Consider the following 15,222-nt stretch of genomic DNA (forward strand, 5'->3'; position numbering starts at 1 on the left):
CACGTCGCCTTCAGTCGGTAGCTCGAGGCGCTGCAGCACTGTGGTGGGGAAGCGTCAGCAGGCCGTGCTTAAACTCCTCAACTTGGGAGACAAGAGGCACACCACTCAAGAGCTGTTACAGGGTTTGACGAAGCCGACCGATCTGTGGCTTTCGCCACTGAGCCTTCAACCAGGCATGGTCGTGTGCGACAATGGGCATATCCTGGTGGCAACTCTGCAGCTTGGCAGACTAACACACATGGCATGCCTGGCCATGGTGGTTCAGCGCTTTCTTAAAAACTACCCCCATGTGTCTGACCTGCTCAGCAAGGTGCATCGCATGTGCACACATTTCAGAAAGTCCACCACAGATGCTGCCACACTCAGGACACTGCAACATTGCTTCCAGCTACCAGTGCACCGACAGTTGTGCAAAGTGCCCATGCGCTGGAATTCTACGTTGCACATGTTGGCCAGGCTTTACAAGCATTAAGGCTGATGCTTTGCGGATAGAACAGGAGATGGGGGGTGAAAATACGTCGCTTGATAGCCTGACCACCCTCACGTCTGTTTCTCAGCACGTATTGGAGGATGAGCAGTAGAGGACATAGTTCAGTGGGCCAACTAGCAGGGGAGACACGGGGAACAGGCAGCATGTCCAACGCAGGTAGGGGAACACTCTCCAAGGCCTTTGCCAGTTTTATTGCTCCCCAGCCAGACAGTGTCACCACTCCCCAATCTAGGCAGAGTAGGAGGGAACAGTGTAAAAAGATGGTGAGGGAGTACATAGCCAACCGTACCAACGTCCTCCGTGATCCCTCTGCTCCATACAACTATTGGGTGTCAAAGCTGGACATGTGGCACGAACTTGCGCTGCATGCCTTGGAGGTATTGGCCTGCCCTGCCGCTAGCGTCTTATCAGAGAGGGTGTTTAGTGCTGCTGGGGGAATTATCACGGATAAGCATACCCGCCTGTCAACTGACAGCGCCGACAGGCTTACACTCATAAAAATGAACAAAGCCTGAATTTCCCCGGACTTCTCTCCTCCACCGGTGGAAAGCAGCGGAACATGAAGATTCCTTAAGCTAGAACAGGAGAACCATGCACCCTCTATGAGAAGTTGCTTGGTCTATCCTTCTCTGATCTTCCTCCTCCTAAAGCAGCATGTCAGCACGGTGAACAGTCAATTTTTCAGAGGGCCAAAAGGCTCTGTGAAAACTAATTTTTTTGGAGGGCTGCCTCTAAGCTCTGTTAGCTAATTAAGCAAGTATGAGCTGTATGTTAAAAAAACTTTTTGGGGTTTCATCTGCACTGTGGGTAAACAAATTTTTGAGGGATAGACCTGTACACTTGGTACACAAATTTTTCCGGCCTTCGCCTATACTCTGGGTACACCAATTTTTCAGGGGTTCGCCTATACTTTTGGTACACAAATCTTTCAGGGGTTCACCTGCACTCTGGGTAAAACAATCTTTTGTTGTAGAATGGGTTGTGGGTTCACTGTTAAAACTAATTTTTTCGGATGGCTGCCTCCAGGCTCTGTTAGTAAATTAAGCAAGTACGAGCTCTATGTTAAAAAAAAAATTCTGGGTTTCACCTGCAATCTGGATAAACAAGTTTTTCAGGGGTACACCTATACTCTTGGTACACAAATTTTTCCGGGCTTCGCCTCTACTCTTAGTAAACAAATTTTTCCATCCTTCGCCTATACTCTGGGTACACCAATTTTTCAGGGATTTGACTATAATCTTGGTACACAAATCTTTCAGGGGTTCGCCTATACTCTTGGTACACAAATGTTTCAGGGATTCGCCTATACTCTGGGTACACAAAGGTTTCTCAGCACAGTGTTCAGCTGTCTGACACATAGACAGAATGAATTGTCCTGCTTTGGCCACTCAAATTTCTTCATGGTTGATGCTGTTCTTGTAGCGATCAAAGAAGCGTAAGTGATTTAATGAGACTTTCACAGGTTCACTGTATACCTGTGATGGCTACCTGTGCGACACCTCCTGCATCTAAGCAATCTTTGGTTTTAGAATGCGTTGCACAATTGTGGAGATGTGTAGAAGTACTAGCATCAGAGTCCGCTTCATAGCCACGTTTGTGTCTCCTGACAATTTTGTGATGAAGGGGGCATAGGCATTGGAATTCTGATCAGCACTGTATAGCAAGACAGAACTCATTGTACACTGTGTATTGTTGGATTTAAGCGGACATAAAATACTCTGAGTGGTAAACAGCCAGTTTGGTTTGGGTCTGATAAACGCACACATCCCTGGGGGACAGCGCTGGTCGGTATGTAGAATCTGCCCCAGATCTGCTGCGCAGCGCAGGGTCCTGCTTTGGCCACTCAAATTTCTTCATGGATCACACTGTCCTCATAGCGATCCAAGGAAGCATAACTGATTTAATGAGACTTCCACAGGTGTATACCTGTGGTGGAAACTTTTGCAACACCTCCTGCTTCAAACCAATCTTTGGTGTTAGCATGCTTTGCTGAATTGTGGAGATGGGTAGAAGGACTGGCATCTGAGTCCCCTTTATGGGCACGTTTGTGGCTCCAGACAATATTGTCATGGAGGTGGCATGGGATTGGACCTTTGATCATACGTTAATGTATCAGCAATTCTCCTCAGCATAGTGGGATATTGCCCACTATTTTAAAGGGGGCCGCTGCCAGGCCCTGCCAACCCTCTGCAGTGTGTGTCTCCGGTTCCTCCTCATCCAATACGCACTTATAAATAGACATGTGGGTGGTGTGGCTATCAAGCAACCGTGTGGCATGCGGGCAGCTGATCGCTGCGCAGGGAAAAATTTGAGTATGCTGTTGACACAGGCTCATGCCTGCGTCCTGGGGGGGATTGGACAGCAATGCCAGCATGTAACACAGGAGAAGAGGCAGTGGTGTAACCCGCAGGTGGTGTTTGGCCTTCGTTACACCTAGTGTGGTGCTTAGCTTAGATGTGCCAGCGCATGTGCCTTGCTGATTATGGTCTTTCCCAAGTAAATTATTAGGGGGGGGGGGTGACCGCCTGGCTCTTGCCCATAATTTGGCTTAATAGTGTGACCTGGGAGCCTCCTATGCATCCATGTATGCTGCCCCTGCTGATTCCTATCTGTTTCTGTAGTGTTTCCATCACTTTCTGATGTTTTCAGGTGAGTCACACAACTTCTTCTATGCGGAGCATGGGTAACCGTAAAAAATGCTCGAGTCTCCCATTGACTTCAGTGGAAATCATGCAAATCAAGATAACAGGGAGAGAAAACACATCAATTCCCCCATAGATTTTTTTTTTTACAGCATTATTCATGCAGCATAAATGACACGATCAATTTTTTCTGCGGGTCGGTACAATTACAACGATACCAAAATTCTTATATTTTTTTAAAGATTTTTCCACTTTTCTGCAATAAAACCACCTTTTTTGGAAATCTTTTTCTTTTATTTCTAAATCGCTGCATTCAAAGTCCTTGGAACCTTTTTATTTTTTTATGTACAGAGCTTTGTGGGGGCTTATTTTTTGCGAGACAAGCTGTAGTTTTTATTGGTACCATTTTGGGGTATATACAGCTTTTTTGATCAGTTTTATTGCGTTTTTGGAAGGCAAAATGCAAAAAAATTGAATTTTTGCCTCAGTTTTTTAGTGGTTCTTATTTACGCTTTGTGCCGTGCAGGATAAAAGCATGTGCAACTTTTGGTACGTGTCGTTATGGATACGACGATACCAAATATGTGGGATTTTAATTTTATTTTCCATTTTTTATGCTAATATGAGAAAAGAAACCTTTTTTTTCACATTTATTTTTTAGAATATTTTTCTTTTTGGTACATTATTTTTATCTTTTTTTTACATCATTTGTGTCCCTGTAGGAGACTTTCACCATAGCACCGATGATCGGACAGAAGTTCTGCAATGCCTTATCGCTTGTTACAGCGATCACAGGCACTGGCAATACAGGACACTGGTATTTGGTGTCCTGTTGCCATGGCAACCAGTCGGCCCTCCCTCTGTGAACCCTTCCCATGCAACGACCTACATAGATCACGGCAGTGAAGGGGTTAGCAGCAGAGGTCGCATCTACGATGCACCCCCGCTGTTGCAGCGGGAGGCTGGCTATCACTGACAGCCGGCTCCCGCTGCTGGATAATGCAAGATCGCTTAAGGTCTTGCACTATCCCCAGGACGTAAATTTATGCCTTGTTGCGGGAGGTACCCCGCTGCCAGGACGTAAACTTACGCCCTGGAGTGGGAAGGGGTTAAGGACCAAGCTGTTTTGCACCTTAAGGACCAGACGCTTTTTAGGGATTTTACCCATGTGGTGGTTTTACTGCCCTATTTTGTTTCCTTCAGCTACCAAAAATTATTTTTGCTGCGTTTTTTCTCCCATAATATTTTTAATATCTTTTTCACTGACTTTTTTCTGTTTTTTTTAGTCTTATTGGGGAAAAAAAGCTAAAAAAAATGATTATTTTTTTAACATTTATAGTTGTTTTTTTTAAAAATTATAATATTTAAGCTAAAATGAAGTATGGGAATGGGTTCCATTCATTTTGTTTCAGACATTTTAATATATGTATGGTTTCGGATTACAGGGCGCATACAGCGATGGTTTTGGTTGGCGTCGGCTTTGGGTCATTTTATTTATGTAAATTTTTAAATTCCATTCTGTAGTTTTTTCTTACTTGTTTATTGAGCGCTATGTACTGGGAAAAGGAGAAGGCAGAAGTTGTTAAAAACCGCTTCTCACTTCTTTTCCGGGTTCTTAGCTGTGATTACAGCTGACAACCCGACCTGCTTCTACCCGATTGTAGGAGCAGAGGCTATAATCTCATGCCGTATTTCTGTGATTGGGTGGGATTAAAGCCCAGAACCAAGCACAGTAAATTTACAGTGCTTAGTCCTTAAGGGGGTTAAAAAAATGAATGCCACTCTGTCACTAGTAATGGCATGATGAGTATCAGAAGACATTTCCTTGTCAGCAATTGTGAAGGAGGAATAAAGAATATCTGTATTTTTGCACCCTGTAAGCAGTCACAGAAATTTCCTCCCGCGTACGCCGCCCTCAGTATTCCTGGTCTTGATCAATTTGCATTGCCCTTATGTTATCTACATGAAGTGTGTTGCTTGTAACTTTTTGCTCTAGTACTGATGACAGTAGAAATGCATAAGTCCTTTACTGACCATCAGATGTTGCAAATCGAAGGTGACTGGAGAGGGCAGATTCTCTGTATTGTTCTTTGTGATAGCTCCACCAATCACCGAGGAGATCACTTCTTCTTTATTTGTATGACCTGAATCCCCGAAAGATGCAAGAATGCTGCCATTTAACTTGTCATTGAGGCCTTTATAGGAGATAAACATGGCTCCACCTGATAAACACGGATATAATACAGAATAAGTATATGATGAAGTAATAGACATGTATAGCCAGTACAATAGGCTTCACACTCACCACCCGTGAAGTTCACAAGTGAACACGGTACTTTCATTTTATTATCATCAATGGTTAGGATCATGGAAGATTCATCAACACAGAAGTCCTGAGCAACCTGCATTTTAGCCTCTATAGGAGATAGAAAAGAAGATCACACATGGCCCCCCAAAAATGCCTTTTTTCAAGCTAGCTTGAAAAAGCTACCATTTATGCTGCCACTTTCCACAATTCTCTAGGAGTGATCAACAGACAGAAGGGGCAATCTACAGAATCATGCAGACACAGATAACACAGACACGGACATTAACTGATTAGTGACCTGGAAAGGCCAACATACCACAACAATAGTTAATATATGTAGTCACACATTGAGATGCAGAAAAACATAAACGCACTCCATTATAAGTACTGTGGGCCACTACATTTCCCCCCTACTTAAAGAATCCCCAATAATCTTAGAGCCTTTTTACATGGAACAAACTTAGGGCCCTTTATGTTCCATGTAAAAGAGTCCTAAGTTTGTCCCTGTTATCTCATGTAGTTTGGCTCTAATGCCAATAGCTCCTCCCTTCTTTCTGTCCCCCACTGTGGTTTAGGGTGCTTTTAGACGAGCCGTTTCTCGTTTGAAGGAGCGAATGAGCGAGTGACGTCACCGCTAGCTCAGTCGCTCTTGTGTAGCCTATTTAAACAGGCAAATTGGTTTGTTGAAGTAAGAATCATCAAGAATCGTTGCTTCTAGTCTTTCCTTGTACAAATGAGAACAGGGCTGATCCCTCTGAGGTGAGAGGTATAGATGGTGATGGAATTCTCTGCCATTATCTTCCAGATCTTCTACACCACAAGTATGTTCACAGTAGCATCTACACGGATTCAGCATTAAATCCGCAACAAATCCGTATCTCCTTAGTGCCTCATTAGTTTCAATGTTTGTTTTGCAAATTTTTCTGCACGTGGATTTGAAATGCATATGCAGAAAAAAGAATAACATCATTTCTTGATGCAAATTTTGAATTGGAAAGGCCAAGTGGATTTGCCCATTCATAAGGGCTAAGGGTGGCTTCACATGAGCGTGTTTTTGTGCATACATAGGTGCGCACCTATGTATGCACAAAAACACACGTGTATGAAGGTCCATGAATTGCATTCCATGGAGCCGCGGCTGCTGCCAGCGGCTCCATGGAAGGCAATGATCTGCCGGCACCCCGTAATTGTTTTGTCAGGGAAGGGCTTTAAATATAAGCCCTTCCCTTAAAAACAACAATTTTAGTGTACCTGTAAAACACAGACATGTGAACACACCATATGGAATGCATTGCTTGTAATAGACGCGTGTTTTAGTGCATGGGTATGCACGCACAAAAACACACTCGTCTGAAACCACCCAAAATCTGTAAATGGGTCAACGGGCAAACAGGTGCATAGCAGTAGCAGAAATTTGCGACTCCGCTGCCAATTTCCACCACAGTTCTTGAGGCACAATCTGTACTGAAAAATCTGATGTGGATTCCGCCCGTGTGAACATGGCTCTGTGACAAATCCAAGATCGTGATTACATCTCAAATGTTTCCCTATGAGACGGCGTGCACTCTCGGGTGTGGAATTTGTTAAGAAATGCTTCCCTCAGTCTATGCAGATCCACTTACTAATATTGATAGATTTCACAGAAGTGATTTCTGTCCCTTAGATGTTCTATTTGGACTTCGAAGACTGAAGATCCATTTTAATTATATAAATAGGAATTATATATAACTAAACCCGTGAGAGACTACATACAGTATGTAAATTACTGACAACAAAGAGTGCCAAATAGTATCATATGCTATGTCATACAGTATGTCAGCAAATGGTTTACAAAGTAGGATTATGTTTCCAAGTTGAATTTAGAATTGGCTTTAAAGTGACCATCTGGTCCTAGGACAAAATCTTGTCAAGGGACCGGAGAGGGATTATATTACCAGTTGTCCTTCCTCCCTGCCATATTCCCTTGGATTTTCCGGTTTCCGACTCCAGTTTCCATCTTCCAAGTCACCTCAGTCTTCTAACTACCTAATGCATACTAAGCATCATTAGTCTAAGGCACTTCATGCTGCTCTAAGAATGAAGTCAGATAGGTTAGGCCAATCAGAGTGCTAATGTATCGCATCAGTAGTCCAACATTGCCATTGCACAAATGCACAGTGTGTTTATTATGTAGTTCCAAGATCGAGATGGTCATCTTGGAGGACGGAAATGGTCCCAGGATCTGACATTAGATAGAAGTAAATTGATGGTTGAACAACCTCAAGCGAATGATTGTCTAGTGAATGATTGTTTTGTATATGCAGTCATATACATTTTAGTCCACAGTGCCCAATATAGTCATTCAAACTGCCCATATATGTTCACTAACACAGAACGATGGACAAATGATCTTTGTGGGAATATTCTTTCAATCAAAGATCTTTCTTCCGACCATTGGGTGAAAATTTCAGGCACGGATCACTTTTTTTTTTTCCAGATGATGAATGTCAGTCAGCAGAAACTATAATTTGTTGTTCAGTTTTACCCAATGAATAATTGTTTTGCTTGAAATAATCTGTTTTCATCAATGTAGTGTAATGTATATGGGCAGCTTTAGGGTTATCTGACCTGTGTGAACAGACAGGAAACATCACTTGCCACTACTGAAGGGGGCCCCCTCTGATCCTAAAGTGCTAAGCATGCACCCATTATCTCATACATAGTGCTTGATCCTATGGAAAGGCATGGGCCTTCCCTAGATAATGGATTAGGTAGTGGTATTTTGGTACTATATGGCACATTATAAGGGGTTATCTGAACACACTGCATGGGGCTTCACTGGAGGTAAGGCCACCCCCCGTTGAACTAGACTTCCTGAAAACCTCTATAAAGGGTCTTCTATACCTTTCATTAGTCATAGTTGTTTGGATATGTGGTTATAAAGAAGTTTGGAAACATCTTAGGCATGAGATATTTATACCAGGATGTTGCAATGTAGGAGGTCAGGAATCGGTAAGTTATACTTTTTGAGTTAGCTACATTCACAGCGCCCCCTTTTGTCACTCCGGTATATATTCACTGCCTATAAGTAGCTTATCAAATACATATCTATCTACTCACCAATTTCAGAGGTGTTTATATGTTGGTTGTTGAGCTCTACAGTGAAAGATGCCAGTAGTGAGGTTTCCACATTTTCTATTACTGCAATAACAACCTTTTGGAGTTTGGTGATGTTGAGCGTTGTCAATGAAGTTTGATTGAGAATGTTAGTGATCTGAGTTGCCACTTCCTATGGAGATGAATGCAGGGCATTCCAGAGCAAGCCCAATGACATAAGGAGAAGAAGAAGAGAAAAAAAAAGTTCACCAACAATACTAGTGTTGTCCCCCGTGGTGCATTGTGGATGTGCCAAGACATCAGTCTACTTGTTGTACCCATCACATCTAGCAGTGGGATTTCTGTCCATGTTGAGGGTCTATTTTACCAAGTGTTCATCTCGTCAGCCCTACAGAATGATCTTAATTTGGATGAGTGAAGAACAATCCCAAACAAGGGGTCTCAATATAATTTTCAATTAGTCAAGAAAATTCTGCATTTCTGCATCCAAAACAGTCATTAGTGTGGATTTTGACTTAAAACCAGCTGCATATTTGCAACTGATTTCAGAAGATACAGCGCTTCTGCCCACTTCTGAAGTCTTTGCGCTGTTAGCATATCCCAGCACCTGGCAGCCGGCAGTCAGTGCAGCGCCACTGGTCGACTGATATGGAAGTTCTAGCACCTGGTGGGGCGCTCACTACAGGCTGTTGGGTGTCGTGTTACTCTGACAGCACAAAGACTTTGGAGATGAGGGAAGTGCTGTATCTTCTAAAATCAGCTGCTGAAATGAAGTTGATTTTAAGTCAGAACACACAACAGTGGTGTGGATTGTGGCTTTGTTTTGAATGCAGAAAATCTGCGGAATTTGCAGTGGAGTTTATATTCTCCCTCACCTCCAAGTTCTTCTCTCTGTCAACGCTTCCTTTACCTGGTGGCCTCTAGTGAGTGCAGCACTGTTGGTCAGGTGATGCAGAAGTGGCATCACCTGATTACCGGCTCTGTGCTCACCAGAGGCCCGGCAGGTGGCGGGTAAGGGAAGCGCCGACAGCGCAAAGACTTCAGAGATGAGGGAGAGCCCTGTGGCTGTAGAAACACAGCTGATTTCTAGTCAAATTCCACACTTATGGTGCGCATTTTGACCCTTTGCCTTTTGTGGAAAAGCTTTGGATTTTGCAGTGGAAAATACGCCGTATTTCCGTTACGTGTAAACATACCGTTATAGAGTAAATAGCAGATGGTTGGAGGAAGAGGAAGGTCCTTCCACAGGTTTTATACTGAGCCCAGAAGCTTCACATTACATCTCTGCTCATTGGATGGACAGAAGAAAGGACAATAAGAGGTTCCAAGTTTTCTTAGTTTTTTCTTACCTGGACAGTAGTATTGGTGTTCTTTTTCTCACAAGCATTTTCTGTAATATACCGCAAGGATTCCAGGAGAGCACAATGGGATTTCTATAGGAAAATGAACGAGACGGTCTTAAAATGCTTCTACACAAAATGATCTCCATCTTTTCTTCTGCCGTGTTATTTGCTGCCACGTTAAGCATCCTATTAACAAGGTGACTCCTGCTTGTACAGTGTAACCGCTCCGGCATACAGCCATATTATGGATCGGTACTACGACTCCTATAGAGAACTACGGGCACGTACTGTACCTACATATGCCCCAGTATGAAGGTATACAGAAGTGTTTTCTCATGCATGTACATTGCATTTGTGAGAAAAATTATGTGGTGTTTAGAGATGAGCGAGCATACTCGTCCGAGCTTGATACTCGTTCGAGTATTAGGGTGTTCAAGATGCTCGTTACTCGAGACGAGTACCACGCGATGTTCGAGTCACTTTCATTTTCTTCCCTGAGAAATTTGCGCGCTTTGTCATCATTGTCATTGGCTGTGATTGGCTGAAGGCACGTGTGTTTTCTGGAGGCGGGGATTTCAAGCCCTGTGTCCAGAAAGCAATGCTCTGCCGGGGACCAGGAGGGAGCGACAGCCTGCAGCAGCGCCGCAGAACGCCAGGAGAAGTGAGTAATGATTTTTATTCTTTGCTCCGCTGTATTCCCGGCGTATAAGGTGACAGTTGGGGGGTCGTCTTATACGCCCCGTCGCCTTATACGCCGGTATATACGGTATATATTTTTATTGTAACACATTTCTGGATGAATTGCAGGGAAGGGCTTATATATTTAAGCCCTTCCTGGCAATTCATCCTGTGATCGCCGGCAGCCCATTGCTTTCAGTGGAACCTGCTGTATTGCCGGCTCCATTGAATTCAATGGGCTAACATCGTTCTTCTCTGCCACAGCTGTTACAGCTATGGCAGAGGAGAACGATCTTTATGTTGACAGTGGGTGGGGGGGGACCCACTCTTGCCGCTATTGTGGCTTAATAGTCGGACCTGTGAACTTGAGATGCAGCCCAACATGTAGCCCCTCACCTGCCCTATCCGTTTCTGTGTCGTTCCCATCACTTTCTTGAATTGCCCCGATTTTCACAAATGAAAACTTTAGCGAGCATCGGCGATATACAAAAATGCTCGGGTCGCCCATTGACTTCAATGGGGTTCGTTACTCGAAACGAACCCTCGAGCATCGCAAAAAGTTCGTCCCGAGTAACGAGCACCCGAGCATTTTGGTGCTCGCTCATCTCTAGTGGTGTTCCATTGCATGATATATAACTAGGTATTCTAGGGCAAAACGAGGCACCATATGCCAGAACACGAATGTTGCAAGTGAGAACCACAGGGACTTTGTGTACCGACACACATGGGTTTTGTGTTTGGCTATCCCATATGGATGGAGTCAGCAGGCGTAAATGTAGGGATTTTATGTGCACATTTGCTGCCCTTACGACCTGAAAGGGGTATTCCCATCTTAATCTTTAATGTTCAATCATTTTTATTGAAAACAGATTGTGCAATCAATACAATAACTAGGGATGAGCGAGTATACTCGCTAAGGCACTACTCGTTCGAGTAATGTGCCTTAGACGAGTATCTCCCTGCTCATCCATAAAGATTCGGGGACTGCCGCGGCTGACAGGTGAGTCGTGGCGGGGAGCGGGGGAGAGCAGGCGGGAGAGAGGGAGAGAGAGATCTCCCCTCCGTTCCTCCGCACTCTCCCCCGCAGCTCCAAGCTCCGCGGCGGCCCCCGAATCTTTAAGGACGAGCAGGGAGATACTCGTCTAAGGCACATTACTCGGACAAGTAGTGCCTTAGCAAGTATACTCGCTCATCCTTAACAATAACCAAATACATTTGTCAAATTCCATAGATATTATCTGTTCTGAAAAAAATTACAGCAATCCAATATTTGTGGTGTGAAAAGTAATACATTCAGTTGTTGAAAGACATTGGATTCTTATCTCTTGATATATATTGACAAATAAAAAGAATATTCTTATTCTTAGCACAAAACTACTGCTGTTCTATAAGTTTATTAATAATTAACTGTGAAAACACAAAAATGAATAAGAAAAGGAATGCGAGGGTGGTAATAGGCGGGAAGGGAAGAAGAGGGAAATTCGGATTACTGGATCAGAATATCTTGGATCTACTCAACTTTCCCCATAATGGGTGAGTTACTATATTTTATGTTTTCTGGTAGGCTAATACTGACGCTCCGAGACTGTGAATCATCTGAGACCCTGGGCAAATTTTTCCTTATGAAGGTGGCTCAAAGCTTTAGAGAAGGTTGATGTGGTGAACTCAGATGAGACTAAATTAGGTATTGCCCATGATTATGGTAAATGAACCCCTCGAATATTTTTCCAATTACTGAAGTGAGACTTACCGGCCTGTAGTTACCAGGCTCTCTTTCAGACCCCTCTTTGTATATTGTAACCACATTGGCAATGCACCAATCCAGTGGTACAACCCCGGTCTCTATAGTGTCCATAAATATAAGAAATAGTGGTCTAGCTACCACGTCACTTAGTTCCCTTAGAACCCTGAGAACCCTTGGGTGTATTCCATCTGTGGACAGTGATTTATCGATTTTAATCCTCTTTAACTGGCTTGCATTTCCTCCCGTGTTAGGCATGCAATATTTAGCAGGAGGTTTGTTTTATTCACCTGCATCTCGTGTGACATTTCTTTTTCATTCGTGAATACATTTGAAAAAAAAAACAATTTAATAGATTTGCCTTCCCCCATCGTCTCCTATGATTTTTCCTGCATTATTTGTTAAAGGGCCAGTGCTTTCAATACAAATCCTTTTACTGTTTACATAATTGAAGAATTGTTTGGGGTTATTTTTGCTCTCTGTGGCGATCAGTATTTCTGCCTCCGCCTTAGCAATTTTGATCTTTCCTTTGCATGATTTGCTTTTTTCCCTGTATGATTTTAGTGCTTCTTCGCTGCCTTCTTGTTTTAGTAATTTAAACGCTTTCTTTTTTGTTTATTGACCCCCTTACAGTCTTGTCAATCCACATTGGTTTCTTTCTACTTGTGGTTCTTTTATTTTTAAATGGTATGAATTGCTCTCAGGAGGTAATTAGGATGTTTTTAAACTTCTCCCATTTCTCCTCTGTACTGATATTTTTGAGGATGTTGTCCCAATTAATGTTACCAATAGTTCTGAGCTGATCAAATTTTGCTTTATTAGGGTGCCTACCCACTGGCGATTTTTTTTCCTGCGATGCTAAATTGCGTTTTGCGTTTTTTTTTAAGAGCAATTAGCATAGAATGTGTTCTTGTCCATTTGGGGTTTTTTTTTCGTTTCGTTGCAATTTTTCACATAGGAACTGTCAGTTGCATATGTCTCCTTATTTTTCTCTTAATGCACCCATGATTGTCAATGGAAATTAACGAAAAAGGCGTGAAAAACGCGCGGAAAAACGCTGCGTTTTTCACGCACGAAAATCGGCAACGCCAGTGGGTAGGCGCCCTTAAAGTGTAGTTTTGTCGCTCCCTGATAAGGCTTCTTATTGAATGACAACTGGAATTTAATTATATTGTTGTCACTATGACAGGGTTTTTCTTAACTCGGACAACAAAAGTTTTGTGTTCTTCTCTAACCTGTATATGGCTATAGGTTTACGCACATATGTAATAGTATCACATACCATGTGACTCTGCTCTTTACATTCCTCTCTCTCATTAGTTCTGGAAGCAGTATTACACTTCTGAATCACTGGGAAGAGAGAAGAGACAATAAGAGATGTTCAAATGCAGCACTGCGGAAAACCTGCAGCGTATTACACTATACCGAAGGGGATCAAACTTACAAATCTCTCATCTAAATGTGGCATGAAAAATCTGCAGTGTAAATTGACCTGCGGTGTGGATATAATTTTACATCATGTCACTTTATTGAGCAAAGTTTCACTGCGGATTTCACTGTTTCAGATGAGTGGGGGGAAATCCGCCACAATTCTACAGTGAAATCCATGGTAAATGTAACATGCAGATTTTGTCACAGACGCCTCACAGATGCTCCATATTTTGCAACAGCATTATGGAATATACCATAGCTGAATTCCACACCAAAATCTGCACCGCTGACTGTGGATTTTGATGTGGAATTGCCATCAGGATCCCATTTTAAATTCTGCATCAAAATCTGCACAATAGCGGTGTGGATTTTGGTGCTGAATATTCCGCATCCTACTAATAGGTGGTGTAAAGTTAGACTAGACGGTCTAGAAATGTACCAAATTTATAATCCAGCAGTCACTATGATTAATCTGGTGCAGTTCAAGTCCATTTGTCTACTAAGCAATATTAGTAAATCTGCCCCAGTGATTAATTAAGAAGAAGAAGCCGTCCAATTTGAGGCAGATGTTACATACAGGGCAATGTATCAACTAACAGATTTGACTTTGGGCAAGATCTTCGCTCGTTATCCCAACGGCTCCCCAGTTTTCACCCTTTGATCTCTGTACAGGGATATGGCCTTCGCAGCGGAAAACCGAACAGGCCGTTACCTCCTGGAATATTCCCGGAATAGTTGGCAGCTGACCGACAGGAGTCAGCAACACTGGTGCAATGCAACACGAGACAGGCCAAAGCACTCAGTCAGGATATGGTCCGCTAGCGGCATACAAGAGAGACCCGGGTTCAAGCAAGTCCAGGTAACAATTCCAAGGGTCAGGGCAGGTAGAGTTCAAGCAAAATTCAAATAACAAGTCCAAGGTTCAGTGCACGGGAATCAGAAACAGAGTAGCTTTGCTGAGAGCAAGAACAAACTAATGCCAACACTCAGGCAAATAAGGAGGATCCCCAGATCAGCTAAATAGGGAGGTGATAGCTGATTACCCTGCAGTTGAGCTGAGAGCACTAGAGAGGATTAACTCCTGCAGTGTTGATGGAAATCAGGAGGAGTGGAGCGATGCCCGCATCTGCTGGGAATAGCAAGAGGCCAGCAGACACAGGTAGCCGACCTAAAGCCATGGAATAAAGTGGTCTCTGGCTCTGCAATCCAGTATCCCAATGTAGATTCCTCTTGTGTCACCTTCACTCCCACCACATTACAACTGGTGATAACAATTCATAATTAGCTGCTAAAGGTATTTCAGTTATACAGGATTGCAATTCTAGCAGCGACCAATTCGGTTTACCCTAATTTCCACCAGTCCCAAACAGGTTGCAGGCAATGTGTCCTATTTCAAGAAGCGTTGCAGGTGTGATCCAGGAGTAACCAAAAGTTAGATGAAGATGACCTCCTTTCAGAAACAAATTTGTTCCCAAACATCCACTAACTTTGAC

The 15,222-nt window shown here is 43.2% G+C and overlaps 1 protein-coding gene across 1 annotated transcript in view; it reads right to left on the reverse strand.

Moving 5' to 3' along the window:
• The window catches only part of LOC136610193 (adhesion G protein-coupled receptor E1-like), a 151,833-nt gene that overhangs the window by 27,273 nt on the left and 109,338 nt on the right, over positions 1-15,222 (reverse strand). Inside the window, exons 14-18 of the mRNA XM_066589435.1 lie at positions 13,581-13,648; positions 9,886-9,969; positions 8,540-8,708; positions 5,438-5,548; positions 5,167-5,354 (exon numbers count right to left, since the gene is read on the reverse strand). Coding sequence (XP_066445532.1) covers positions 5,167-5,354; positions 5,438-5,548; positions 8,540-8,708; positions 9,886-9,969; positions 13,581-13,648 — 620 coding nt within the window. The remainder of the gene's footprint in view (positions 1-5,166; positions 5,355-5,437; positions 5,549-8,539; positions 8,709-9,885; positions 9,970-13,580; positions 13,649-15,222) is intronic.

The sequence above is a fragment of the Eleutherodactylus coqui genome, chromosome 2, assembly GCF_035609145.1.
Source record: "Eleutherodactylus coqui strain aEleCoq1 chromosome 2, aEleCoq1.hap1, whole genome shotgun sequence".
NCBI lineage: Eukaryota > Metazoa > Chordata > Amphibia > Anura > Eleutherodactylidae > Eleutherodactylus > Eleutherodactylus coqui.